Below are 12988 nucleotides of genomic sequence, written 5' to 3'. Positions count from 1 at the left end.
TTGCTCAATATTAATAAAAAAAATCAGCTTTTAAACTAAAATATTCATAGCTCTCATCAGTTTCTTTCATGTGAACATTTTTATTATGGCTTCACAAATAACTCAAGCATCTTCATGAAATTTAAGAAAGAAAAATAAATGGCTGCAGCCCTTGTAAAGAACAGCGATTTGCCATGCATATAAATAGCGACGGAAGAACTATGATAAATATTTGGGTTGTCTAAAAACTGTCGCAAAACGTTTCATTAAGCACTAAGGAGTTTTAAAAACTTACTCTTCCAATTCTTTCAAAATTAGGTATTCCTCTATTAAAATCAATCGTATTGCCATTGAACGACCATGTGAACACCACATCAACGGAGGGGTCATGAGAAACCTGGCACGGAAGGACTATGCTTTCTCCAACTGTTACATCCATATTAGAAGGTGGAACAGTAATTACAGTCCTTTCTGTGAAGACAAAAAAAAAATTGTTTTTATTAACATGCTTATAAAAATAGTAGATCTTGAATGAGCTTTGTACCATTTGTGAAATGATTTAAAATTGGCCCAAATGTTCCATAATAAAGAAAATTATCTCTAATATGGTGATGATTTCAGAACACTCTTGCCCATGTGTAGCCTATTACTTCTGCAATATCAATACAAGGAGCACGCTGTGTGCCTCTGAGAGCGAACAGATGTCAGAGGCAACATGCTAAATTAGTCATATCTTACTTTGTAAAGCCCACAGTCAATAGATATGATTTCAGCTCAAAAAGTGCCGACTTCCTTATTAAGACTGGTAAAAATATGCCCACGGTTCTTCAAACTTGAAAATCTCTTCTCACAGGAAACTGTAGCAAAGGCGAAACTGCTCTCCATCTCTGCTTACTTCATATGTTGAGATCCTTAATCTATATAAACGCTAGTGGGATTTTACTGCAGTCTTGCTTACTTTACAGCTTCAAAAAGATATCTCCACAGACAGAAAAACTATTTAGGTAATCTTTTTTTTAACCCCTTGCACTGAGAAACAAACCTGCAGCTCTTATTAAACTCGCTGAAGGGGAAAGAAATAGGTTTGTGTGGCTTTCGTTGATGTGACTGGCAGATAGATTAGCACTAACAACCACCTTGCAAGCAATTCCCTTGAATAAAGCTTTTGTGCATGAAAGTGTTACAAAATGGTGAGAATTTAGAGGCACATTAATAAAACGAGAGCAGAATCTATTCAACAATATTAATACATTCTGAAAATAATATGAGAGGAGGAGAAGAAAATTTCGTAGAATCATAGAATGGTTAGGGTTGGAAGGGACCTTCAAAGGTCATCTAGTCCAACCCCCCTGCAAGGAGAAGGGACATCTCCAACCAGATCAGGTTGCTCAGAGCCTCATCCAACCTGGCCTGGAATGTTTCCAGGGATGGGGCGTCCACCACCTCTCCAGGCAACCTGGGCCAGTGCTCCACCACCCTCAGTGTAAAACATTTTTTCCTAATATCCAATCTAAATCTACCTCCCTCTATTTTAAAACCATTACCCCTCATCCTATCACAACAGGCCCTGCTGAACAGTCTCTCCCTATCTTAATTGTAGGCCCCCTTGAGGTACTGGAAGACCGCTCTCAGGTCTCCCCGAAGCCTCCTCTTCTCCAGGCTGAACAGCCCCAGCTCTCTCAGCCTGTCCTCATAGGAAAGGTGCTCCAGCCCTCTGATCATCTTCGTGGCCCTCCTCTGGACCTTCTCCAGCTGGTCCATGTTCTTCTTATGGTGGGGGCTCCAGAACTGGACACAGTACTCCAAGTGGGAAAATTTGCATGAAATTTTGCCGTATTAGTTCAGCATTCATTCTGGCTTAATCCTACGTGTTAGAAATGTACTGAAAATCCAGAGTTTTGGTTTTTCCCAAGGGCTGATCCACGATAGGGCGTCCAACCCCTCACCTTCAAACACATTTTCATTCAGACTGCCACCATCTTCACAGTGACTGATTAATATGTAGGCACAGACAGGCAATACGGGCTGAAGCTTGACAGGCTTCTTCCCAGCATCTAAGCTACATCGGCTGAGTGATTGCTATGGCAGTGGTCAAGTAGCAACAAGGCAGAATGTTTCATTTCCTGCTAACCCTTTAAAAAACAAACGGGATGTCACTAGTTCCAGTCATGTACCTGTTGCAGGCATCAGGAAACTTTTTCCAAGGAAAACAAAGAAAGAACTTCTCTGATTTTTATTGTTGTAGACAAATTAGGTGCTTCTTTTTCTAGCATCATTAAGAGAGCATCAGAGGTTCTCATTGTGCATCAGAGCTCAGATTTGGAACACGCTGTCTTAGATACCTTCTGATTGCTCTTCACAGCCACATAAAACTATCATTGCGGCAGCTCCATCCGTTTGTCTGAAGTCAAGGACTGCAGAAACATGAAGGTCTCAGATGACTGTCCTGAAGATACTCCATCATTAGGTTAGAGAAATCTCTCCCTGTCCCTGGAAGCAGTGTGTCAGATGCAATAAATTCCAGATGATTCAAAGGCCGTATTCTTTGTTGGCACAACTCCACTGATTTCAGCACACACTGGCAAAGAACTTGGCTCCATAAATCTCAACTGAAGTAATTCCATTGTGAAGTACAGGTAACTTTTGTAGAATAATGTTGAAAAGTTATCTGAGAACTACAGAGAACCTCCACAAAGTTTTCTTTCTTTGCTTTTTCTCCCATACTTCTCATTCTCACAGCTGAAATAGAACTGCATGAATAACACTTTGAGGAGAAAAAATCTATTACTTGCAATAATGCTATATATGTTAAAAGAAGAAAAAAAGAAATAACAACCTGGTATACATTAAAAACTGAAAAGCTGCTTTCATGAGAGCTGGAATTTCTCTTTGCCACTAGCAGGTGGAGAGGCATGATCTGCTGGCCTGATATGGTCCTCCAAACTCACCACCTCTCCCTTCACAGCCATTCAGTAAGACTCTCTCCCTCCTTAAGCCCATAAACTGTGTGCATCTCTACACTGAGCTTTTAAAGCAGGGGAAATATGGTATCGAAGAAACAAAGTCTTTCCCAGAACATTATGATGGACTTCAAAGTGGAAATTCTACATCCTTCTGAATGTTTATGGTGTCCTTTCTCCCACACTCCACTTGGGTTTTGTCTGCTCTGGCTTTAGCTGTGCAGAAGAGATGCCTCCACACATATTCTCTCATAACTGATGCCAAAGGTTACTCCTGATTTACAATAGGATGTTGAAGCGCCTGGCAAGTCAGCCTAGGCTGTATCCCACTAGCTCCTGGGTCTGACCTGCGTGGTGGAGCTGGGAGAACCCAGCCTCTCTGAAACCTCTGCAAATGTCACCTCCACAGCTCCCATAACTGCCCCTAGGGATGGAGAGGGCTGGCCCGAACAAGGCTCGTTTACGTTGTTAGTTGATCAGATGGGCACCAGCACATTTCCTGAGCCTTCCATTGGCAAGCTCAATATCTGGAAATGAGTAAACAGTGGCTACAGGGTCCAGCTTCCCAGGCCTCTCAGATAGACCCCAAAGCCTAAGATGAGCTCCTTGTTCCAGGTGTAAACTGCTGGTGGTATTTTATCTCTCTGGCTTAAAGCTGATTTGGATGTATCTGTTTCACATTGCTTTGACAACAGCCTGAAGATGACCTCCGAATTGGGCACTCTGCTGAAGCTCCAAAAGGATGAAATGCAACTTTTGTGCTTCAGTTTAATCAGCTCTAATAAAGCTTTGCGCCACTACTGAGTTTTCCATGTATCAAGTACTCCCTGTCCTTCAAATTTCTCTTTAAAATATTTACCCACATCACCTCTACTGCCACACGGCGTAATGCCACCTCACTTTGTAACTCCTGCTCCTCTGTATTGGATGGTTGGCCAGGATCAGTGCATTTTGACTCTTCTGCAAGGCACTGTGTACAATTACAGCATTCTATAAATAAGTAAAATACTATAAATAAAATCAATTTACTTCTATGGAAAGGTCGAAGTAAGACCAAGCAAGAATGATACAAACAAGACTGCACAGAATTTGTAACCAGATTCAATAGTTACATCTTAAGACCCAGAGAATGCAAACAGAAAATGATGTCCTGTTTTTTGCAAAATCGTTACGTTTCCATCAAAGCCAGTAATCTATTGTACAGGAAGGGCCCATTACCTCCAGCTGGTTGTAATGGAACTGGCTGGGAATTTTTTGTAACTTTTCTTCATCAGAAGGTTATGGTTGCCTCATCAGGTCTGTCATTTAATTTCTTGTGTCATATTTGATCACACATTCAAAGAGATCAGAAATAAGACATCTGCCATCCTGTTGTAGAATGTTATTAGAAGGAATAAAAATTCCAGAGAACATTAATCTGTTAAAACCTATGGAATGTCTCCTTAGTGAAAAAGAAAAGCATTTTGAAAAAAAAAAAAATCCATTCTATTGAGCTCTCTAGTGAACCAGTATTTTGGAATATCAGAACATAAAGGTTTCTTCTTATAACACAACAAATCCCAATAGTTATATGCTGTTAGTTTTATAAGAAACCTGCTTTCTTATTGGCATAAGCTTATTTACCTCCACCAAAAAAACCTGTTGAAAACTGCCTTTTTGTGAATTATACTGGGTTCACGTGCGAGGTTTGGTTTTTTAAGCAGTTAGCAACAAAAAAAAAAAAAAATCAATGTTATTACGGTATTAACATCCTCTTGTATCTCTTGTTCCAGCCTGCTCGTATCCAGTGATGCCACTGATGTAGAGTGGTTCACTTGTGTGATATTTTCTGCTTGTTTTATTAGGTTGTCTTTAAGACTTCCACCTCAAATACTTTTAAAAGCTTCTTAAAAGCTCTTGGTTCTACATTATCTATCTATCTTGCTTAGCAACTGCAGGCATGCATTATACAGCAAATCCCATTCCAGAGAAGAAAATAGATAAGATGTTGTGAGTGCTGGAGGTATAATAAAGACTTCTCACATAAAGAATAAACAACTCAATGAGCAGCAATGAACTTAATTTGCACATTAGATATGCTTTTCCAAGCTCTGACATTTCAGTTGAAAACAATGCTGAAGCAATGAGGCCTATAATTGAACAGCCAAAACTTCTCCAGAGGGGAAACAAAAACAAATGTTCCCTGCAAACAAGATCATTTTTATACCGTGTTGTTACTCAGTGTTTTAATAAAGTTCATAAATGCCAAAAAAAAAAGAATCATATTTTAATGTGATTTTCCCATATTGCTCCATTAGCACGTACGTATGTGATGTGTGAAATGGTATATAACCTTAATGAAGTCAGACTTGCCTAAACCCTAAACTTGGTTTACTCATTGCTAGCTGTGCTGTAACATCGTCTCAGATTACACACTGCACTGCATCAAGGCTAATTGCTCTTTTATAATACAAGCATGGAAAAGATTTTTGCCAGATGCAGTAAGTTAGGGAGGAGGTCATGCCTGCAGGCTACAGTAACCATTCCGAAGTCATTGAAAACAAGAATATTAACAAAAAGAGAGAAAGTTACAAATTACATTTAATAATGTGCTCTTCTGGTAACTAGAGACATTATTATTGTTAGCTGTTTCACAAAACTGATAAATATGCTTACTATAATTTCAGAAGTTTCACTTCTTAACTTGTCGTCCTCATTTAAAATCAGCAAATATGAATATCTGTATAAGAAAACACCTGTATTTAAAAGATCACACAGAAGCAAAGGGAAAAAGAAATAACAAGTTTGCCTCTGTTTTCCTTTTTTTTTTTTTTCTGCCAGTGATGAAAGATGAGAGCATATAAAGCATAGTCTTTTCATATGCTGCTTATAGGAATATCTATGTAAACAATATCTCTTTTCACCTACTCCAGCTCTGGACTAGTCCACCTTAAAGACAGGTTTGTACAAATGCTTTTTACCATCCTTCCGCACAGCAAAACCTGAAGCAAAGCACTGCTTTGGACATGCTGTACTTCCATGTGTTCCACATTGTATTTAACTCTGTTTCGAAGAAGGGTGAAAAATACTGTAGGGAAGACATTCCCCTGCAGAGCGTCACTGCGTTGGGACCAGAGCCAGAGCTCTGCAGCTTTGCAGGGAAGGAGTTACAGCAGAGGTGACCATTTGATAGGATGTGTCTCCTAGCCAGAAACATGCTTTTCTGCATCTTTAAACTGATAATCACAGGATGGCTGACAGGGAAGTTATTTACGCACCTCCAATTAAAGCATCACAACATCTACAAATAAAACTCCTGGCTTCACCAAGGTGGTCTGAAAAACTGAAGCAGGTGTTGAAGTTCCCCAGTGTTTTCAGTGGGAGGACTCAGACCCTCGTCCAAAGCAAGACAGACTGCTCGGTGTATTGTCCAGACCAACAGGAGAGGCCTAGCAGAGCCACGTGCCCGAACGCCGGCTGTGCCTGCGGCAGTTTCGGCTGACAGGGAGGAAGGACTGTCACCCGTGTGGGACCTTGCACTAAAGGTCCTTTTCTGTGAGCGCAGGCCTTCCTGGGTGAGTGGCACACTGCTCAAAGCGACAGCGACCCAGGGCTGTCCACCTCTGCACTAATGGTTGCGTTGGAGCTGGAAGTGTAATGCAGTCAGGCCAGCACTTGCTGACATCAGGTAAATTTTGGGAAACATCATGCGGAACTAGGTAGTTGCACTACAGCACATCTCATTTTGTCTTAGACTTATGATTTGGCTTCTTACATTGATCCTGACTGGGACAGGTTCATAGTGAGTACTCTCAAATAGGCAAGTCACTTTCTTTTCAAGGAGAGAATTAAAATTTGAGTTCATATACATTATGGAGAAGACAATGCTCCTCAGTGGAAATATCATCATTAATGTCACTACATGTTTCTGTGGATATCTTGGGATAAACAAATTGATCATCGGCGTGGTGCAGTCATGAGGTTTTCTTCACTACAGGCAGAGGAGAGCTCAATTTCAGCTTTAAACTCCAAGTAAAAACTTGTCAATACTAGCACTGATTGGCACAGTCTTAGGCATCACAACGAAAAAAAAAAGCACATACTTTCTAATATTCGTAAAACACAAAAGAAAATACTAAAGTACCTTTCACAATCAGGTTCCCTGAATTTCTGGCGACTCCAAACTGATTTGTCGCTATACAAGTGTACACCCCGGCATCTGATTTGGTGATGTTATGCAGCCTGAGACTGCCATCCTCTAGTAAGACGACCCTGGGGAAGAAAATAAACAAACAAAGACAAAAAAAAAGACTTCTCTTACAGTAACTGTAATAGAAACGTAATGCTACTTTTAATATTTAAATGCTTCTATTATACTTTTTGTCTTCTGCAGCAAGCTGAATATGTATCAACCAATTTTCTCCTCTGCTTATTATTGACTCCTATATTAGGGATGTTTTATTGACATGCTGGAATCAAATACGAACTTATATAGTTGACTTTCTTGCAGTAAAATTTGGAGTCTCAAGAGAAAGAATGAAGATCCAACTTGTTACCTAACTGTGCCATATTTTACCACGGGGGGCTTTTTTTGTTCAGATCCCAATGCTCCTGTGCCATACCAATGTTGTGTCTGAGCCCAGCTGTCTGTGCAATTTTCTCAGGATTATTAAAAGACATTAGCAGACTAGCTGAGATCCTGCAATACCATCTCAGAAGCCAGGAAGCCAAATCAAATCCATCGCTGTCTCATAGGGCCCTCAAATCACCTTATTAGTCACTATGTTGTTTACACCAGTTTGCAGAGTATTGGGTAAATTGCATTTAATAGTGATTTCAGGACTACTCCTGGGTTTTATAGACAAAATTAATTTCCAAGCTTGTTCATACGCTTCTTCATGTCAATAAGATACTGTAGGATGCAAGTCAGTACAGAGTTTGACATATGTTCTCCTGCAAGCCTGGCACATTTTTGCATTTGCAGGACAGCATCTCAGGGGTTTGGGATTTTCTTCAGAAATACACAGAATAGATACCTACCAAAGGCAGAGGTTTTCAAAATGAAAACTGAATTAGGTAAGCAATGAACTTTTGGACAGAAACTAATATTATCTGGTAAAGTTTTGTAAATTTTCTGTCAGTTCTTCCCTCTGTTGCACATGGTAGATGTTGAAGTTCCTGACGATTTTTTTTCTGAGTTTAGAACAGTGGGCTGAAAGACATGAAGCTCCTGGAGGTTTCATGAAAATGAGTCAGGGTCTCTACGTCCAACTCCTCTTCCTGGTGAGGCTACTGCATGAGCATACTCCTTAATAGGCATCAGAGAATCTGCACCTAAGGGGAAGAGCTGCACTCAAACGCCACTTTCCTACATCTGACAAAACCAAGCTAGAAGTCACAAGTCCACAGGAAACAAGGCTTCATTCATTCCAGCGCTTGCAGAAACAATGCATTATTTTTTATATTCCTCTTTTAATTGACATTTAACTCTAACACAAAAATAATTTTATTAAAAGAAAATACCTAATTCATGCATCACAGCTTGGGTGTTTAATATTTATTATTAACAACATAAGATTGGATGATGTAATGAATTATTAAAGGAAATGAACAATAACAAGTGCAGAAGTTGAAGCTGGCAGTAATATCACAGCCCTTAACACACAAAACAACATCGGTGTGCCCTGCTGCATTCCACTCTGGTATTGACACGCTTGTAGCTGTATGTGTAACACCCATGTCACGCTCCGATTTCGGGTGGGAGGAAGGCCCCCTTGCGTTCTAGCCGACCTCAGACGAGTCTGGGAGGCTAGGGGCGGCTAGACCAACCTCACACACACCGGAGCGTGGTTTTGTTTGTATTTCTCGGGAACAGAATTAAGACTCAAAACGGAGTCAAGCGCCAGGTAACTTTATTAACCCGACAAGAAGTTCGCAAATGCAAGAGAAAGGAGAGAAAGAAAGAGGGAAAAGAGTTTCAGTTGCAATAGCTACCACCACGGAGCTGCGGCGTCCCGACAGTCCAGTTGACTCGGTGGGGGAAACGTTCCATCCGATGTTGGTCACTTCTGTCCTTTTATTGTTCATCTTATCCACGTCACATATTCCAAGAGTGGGTTTGCTTGGCCGCACCCCTCACCTGGCGGTGATACGCATGCCCAATACCGTCTCTGGGCCCCTCTGTTTTTCTGGCCTGCGTCTGGGTGCATACGTAGGGGTAAGGCTAAATTTTGCAGAATCAGCTCTGCATTCAGGTTTGTGGGAAAATAGGACGAAAAAACAGGAAGACGCCAGTCCTATGGTTTGACTGATGTACCATTGTCTAGGTGATGGTTTGACACTTCGACAATGTTGAGACAAACATTCGACACAGTCTCTCACACCACCCCGTGGCTCAACATTATTGCCTCAGGGATGGGGTTCCGTGGTGGCATAAATGATAGAGGAAAGGGGAAAGAAAAAAAAAAAGAGAAGAGAGAAAGAGAAAAAAAAAAAGATATATACAATTCTAAACATTATTGTTTGTCAGGCAAGTTAGTGTATATAAATGCTAAATACATTGATTTAATCAACAATATCTTATCTAACTAAATGATCTTAACATATCTAAATTTAATTAACAACATTTATCTTATCTGAGTAAATGGTTTTAACATATAAGCATGTGTCCAAGTTTGAGGCTTATGGCTCTGGGGGTTCAGAAGAAGCAAGTAATTGTTTACAAGGACAATCACAAGGTAAACAAAGACAAACCAACAAAACTATAGCAATGCACCACTTCATAAATGTCCCAAGATACAGCACCATCAAAATGTTAAGCATTTTGTTCATTTTTTTGCGACCATTTTTCTTCAGCAAAACAGTTCACTTTTTGCCTTTTGGTGAAGCTGGCGACTAGGTCCTTGTGGAGCTGGTAGCTGTGTGATCCACTGGAATTTGGGTCTGGATACGCAGCAGGAAAGTGGATTTCCACGCCTCCAACTCAGAACACAGTAAATAAACAATAACACTATAAATTTGCTGTCAATTTTATATCACCCCATGGATCCATGCTGGTTTCAAAAAAAAAAAAGAAACAAACAAACAAACATCTTATATAATTTCTATCGCTGGTGGTCTGGTTCGGTTCTTTCCATCGTCCAGCGATGTTGAGACATTAATTAACCTTTTCAGTCTCTATACCACCCCGTGGCTCAGCATCGCTCACCGAGGTTGAAGGGGGGAAAAAGAAAAAGAAAGGGGAAAAAGGAAAAAAAAAAAAAAAGAAAAAGGGAAAAGGGGGGGGGGGGGGCTGGGAAGAAAGGGTAAGGGGACTTAGTTATGCTTATATGTGGCCACAAAATGGGTTTATATTGTTGTATGATACGTTGAGGTGTTTCTTCATTTTTAATATGGACCACCCCAAGGTAACATATCTTAATCCAGTTCACATATAGCACTTTGTGGATATGATGTTCAGAGATCCAATGATGTCAAATAACCTATTCAAAATCATACATATAACACAAATAAAGATTAATAGGTTAACAATTAATTTCTATATTAATCATCAAAGAAATAGATTCAAATATCAATATAAGGACCATTTTTCCCACCCTGTGAGTCCTAAAAATCAAGTTTTAGGTAGGTTTGCCTTCAAACAGGGGGGGTAACAAACATGGTTTTTGGGGAAAGCTATCTGTCTATCTGACAGATAGACCACTTTTAAATTTTATATGTCATCAATTGGAAAATCATCTGGAGCCATTCTCTGCCAGTTGTGGTGTGGCTGATATAGACTCCACGGGAGTGGGACAGTGTTTTTTCCTGTGTTTTCCCAAAAATGGGGTGACTGCGCCTGCGCCAGTTTGGAGCTGCGGGCTTGAAGGCAAGCTGGACTACTACCCAGGATTCCCGCTTCAGTACCAACATCCTCCGGAAGAAGGAACTGCGTATACGAACCCCAAGATCCGTTTCTAGATCTTTCCAAGGTGGGGGGGACTGCGCGTGCGCAATCCCAGACTTGGAATTTATAAAAGGGGCAACGGCAAGGCGCCACGCACACGCACACCACCTGAGCAGCAGGAGTCACCACCTGCGGCACCCATTTTCAAGATGTCGGCAGATGCACCAGCAGTAAGTGTTCTCTTTTCCTTTATTCCTTTACTTTTCCTGTTGCTTGGCTATAGTGGTGTAATGTTCTTTTATCATTAGCTGGCGCCGCTTGGCGAAGACGAGAGACCTGAACAAGCGCCCGATCACCACGCGAGGCGATCAGTGAGGTAGATATCCTTAATCTCAAGAGGTCTCCTTTAACTTTCGTGGTTGCTAAGGTTTTCCTTTTGTTGCTGTTCCACTTCCAGCTTCATGATACCTGCTGCGGGGGCAGAGAGAGAGAGACCTGGCGCTGCCCACAGCGAAGGTGTTGAAGAGGTTGATTGGGGGTGTCTGAGAATGTTAATTTGTTTACTGTTAGTGGTTGCAATTTTTGGTGCTCTTTTTATGTTGGGCTTTTTGCTGTACTGTTACTACTACGATTGTTGTATATAAGCTGTTTTCACATTTTTTTTTGTTTGTTTTGTGTGTTGTTAGTTATTGTTAGTCTAGTTAATATATGTTTTACAATAAAGTTCAGTTTCACAGTTCATCAGGAGGTGTCTTGTTCACTTCTACGGTGGATCTGTAAGCAAAGGCGGGAAGTTTGCGGAGGCGGGGGGGGAAGGGGAAACTGCCACGCGGTTTGGCTGACAAAAGCCAATAGTCTCTATAGCAAACAGAACAGTTAAAAATGGCAAAGTTATATGATTTTAACAGTTACGCGTTCAGCTTGCCGTACAAATCTGATATGTTTAACCCCATCGGGTGAAGTCACAGTGACCGCTTGCATTCGAGTCACTACGCTTTGGATTAATTGAATTAGGCACGGTATAACACAAGGCAAAAACATTAAGGCTGCTAACCCACATAGCAAATAAAATAAAAGCCGTTTTATCCATGGTGTTCCTGGTAGCCAGGACCACAAACCACCATCCCAGCCATCCCAGCCATTCCATGTCTGAGTGGGGACATGGGCTAGTTTTCTAATGTCTGAGGTCAGTTGTAGAACCACCTCACCAACATCACTGATTTTTAAACAACGATTAGAAATATTTAGCTTCCCACATACTCCTCCCTCTTCAGCCAACAAATAATCCAAAACCATGCGATGTTGCAGGATCGCAGTGCGCATCTCTCGAGATTGTTGATTCAAGAGATCTATAGCATCAGCAGTTTTGTTGGTAATGATTTCCAAAACTGCCTGCAAACGAATTATGCGATTTAAGTTATAAATTGGTTCCCGGGCCCCTGTTATCAGGTCATTAGGATTCCATGTGGCCGGGCCATAATGCTGTATTATCCTTTCGGGAGGCCACTCATTTTTCCCCCATTTTTGTGTTCCACCTATTTCAATCTCGATAGCTCGCTTATTGCGTGCAACATCTTCGTCACCCAGATTATCATACAGTTTCACTCCTAGTCGGGGACTCTCTGTTTCTGGAAGCAGGAAAAATAGAGGCCGGATAATTCCAATATAACAAACCCCTGACCAGTTTGCTGGTAGTATTTTGTAGGCAGTGTGTCCACAGATCCAGTAATGTCCTTTTCTGGCTCTGACCCCTCCAGCAAACGGTCCAGCTGCAGTCCGTGGATGTTGCAAGTAAGTTGTATTATAGTCTCCTAAAGGGCTAAAGAAGGTGGTGTTACGTTTTCCCAGCTGACTATATGTTTGCCCAGTGCAGTACCAAGCACCCGTGTCTTTTTTCCACTCACAAGTTTGAATATAACCTCGGCCGTTGGGCCACCAAGCGTCAAAGGATTCATTTTTATTTGACCAAAATCCACCAAAACTCTTACTGCGTCCGGCTTTATTAACCCACATCCATATGCTAAGACTAACATCTTTGTTAATTAACTTATATGTGAGTGTCCACTGACATCTGCTTTCCCCCACACTGACTCCTCCATTTTGGGTGCGATTTAAGCAATATCCACCTACGGCAGGGAACTGAATTGGCCATGTTTCGGAATTGTCCCAAGTGGTGTTATTGACC

General features: G+C 41.1%; 1 protein-coding gene across 1 annotated transcript in view; it reads right to left on the bottom strand.

Annotated features, from left to right (window-relative positions):
• Positions 1–12988, bottom strand: part of LOC104487303 (contactin-6-like) — a 99477-nt gene that overhangs the window by 16109 nt on the left and 70380 nt on the right. Inside the window, 2 exon segments of the mRNA XM_086755442.1 lie at positions 275–450; positions 7063–7190. Coding sequence (XP_086611568.1) covers positions 275–450; positions 7063–7190 — 304 coding nt within the window.

This window comes from Chlamydotis macqueenii, chromosome 10 (genome assembly GCF_036417535.1).
Source record: "Chlamydotis macqueenii isolate bChlMac1 chromosome 10, bChlMac1.mat, whole genome shotgun sequence".
In the NCBI taxonomy this organism is placed as follows: domain Eukaryota; kingdom Metazoa; phylum Chordata; class Aves; order Otidiformes; family Otididae; genus Chlamydotis; species Chlamydotis macqueenii.
The sequence above is the reverse complement of the archived record's forward strand: the minus strand, read 5'-3'. Positions and strand labels throughout refer to the sequence as shown.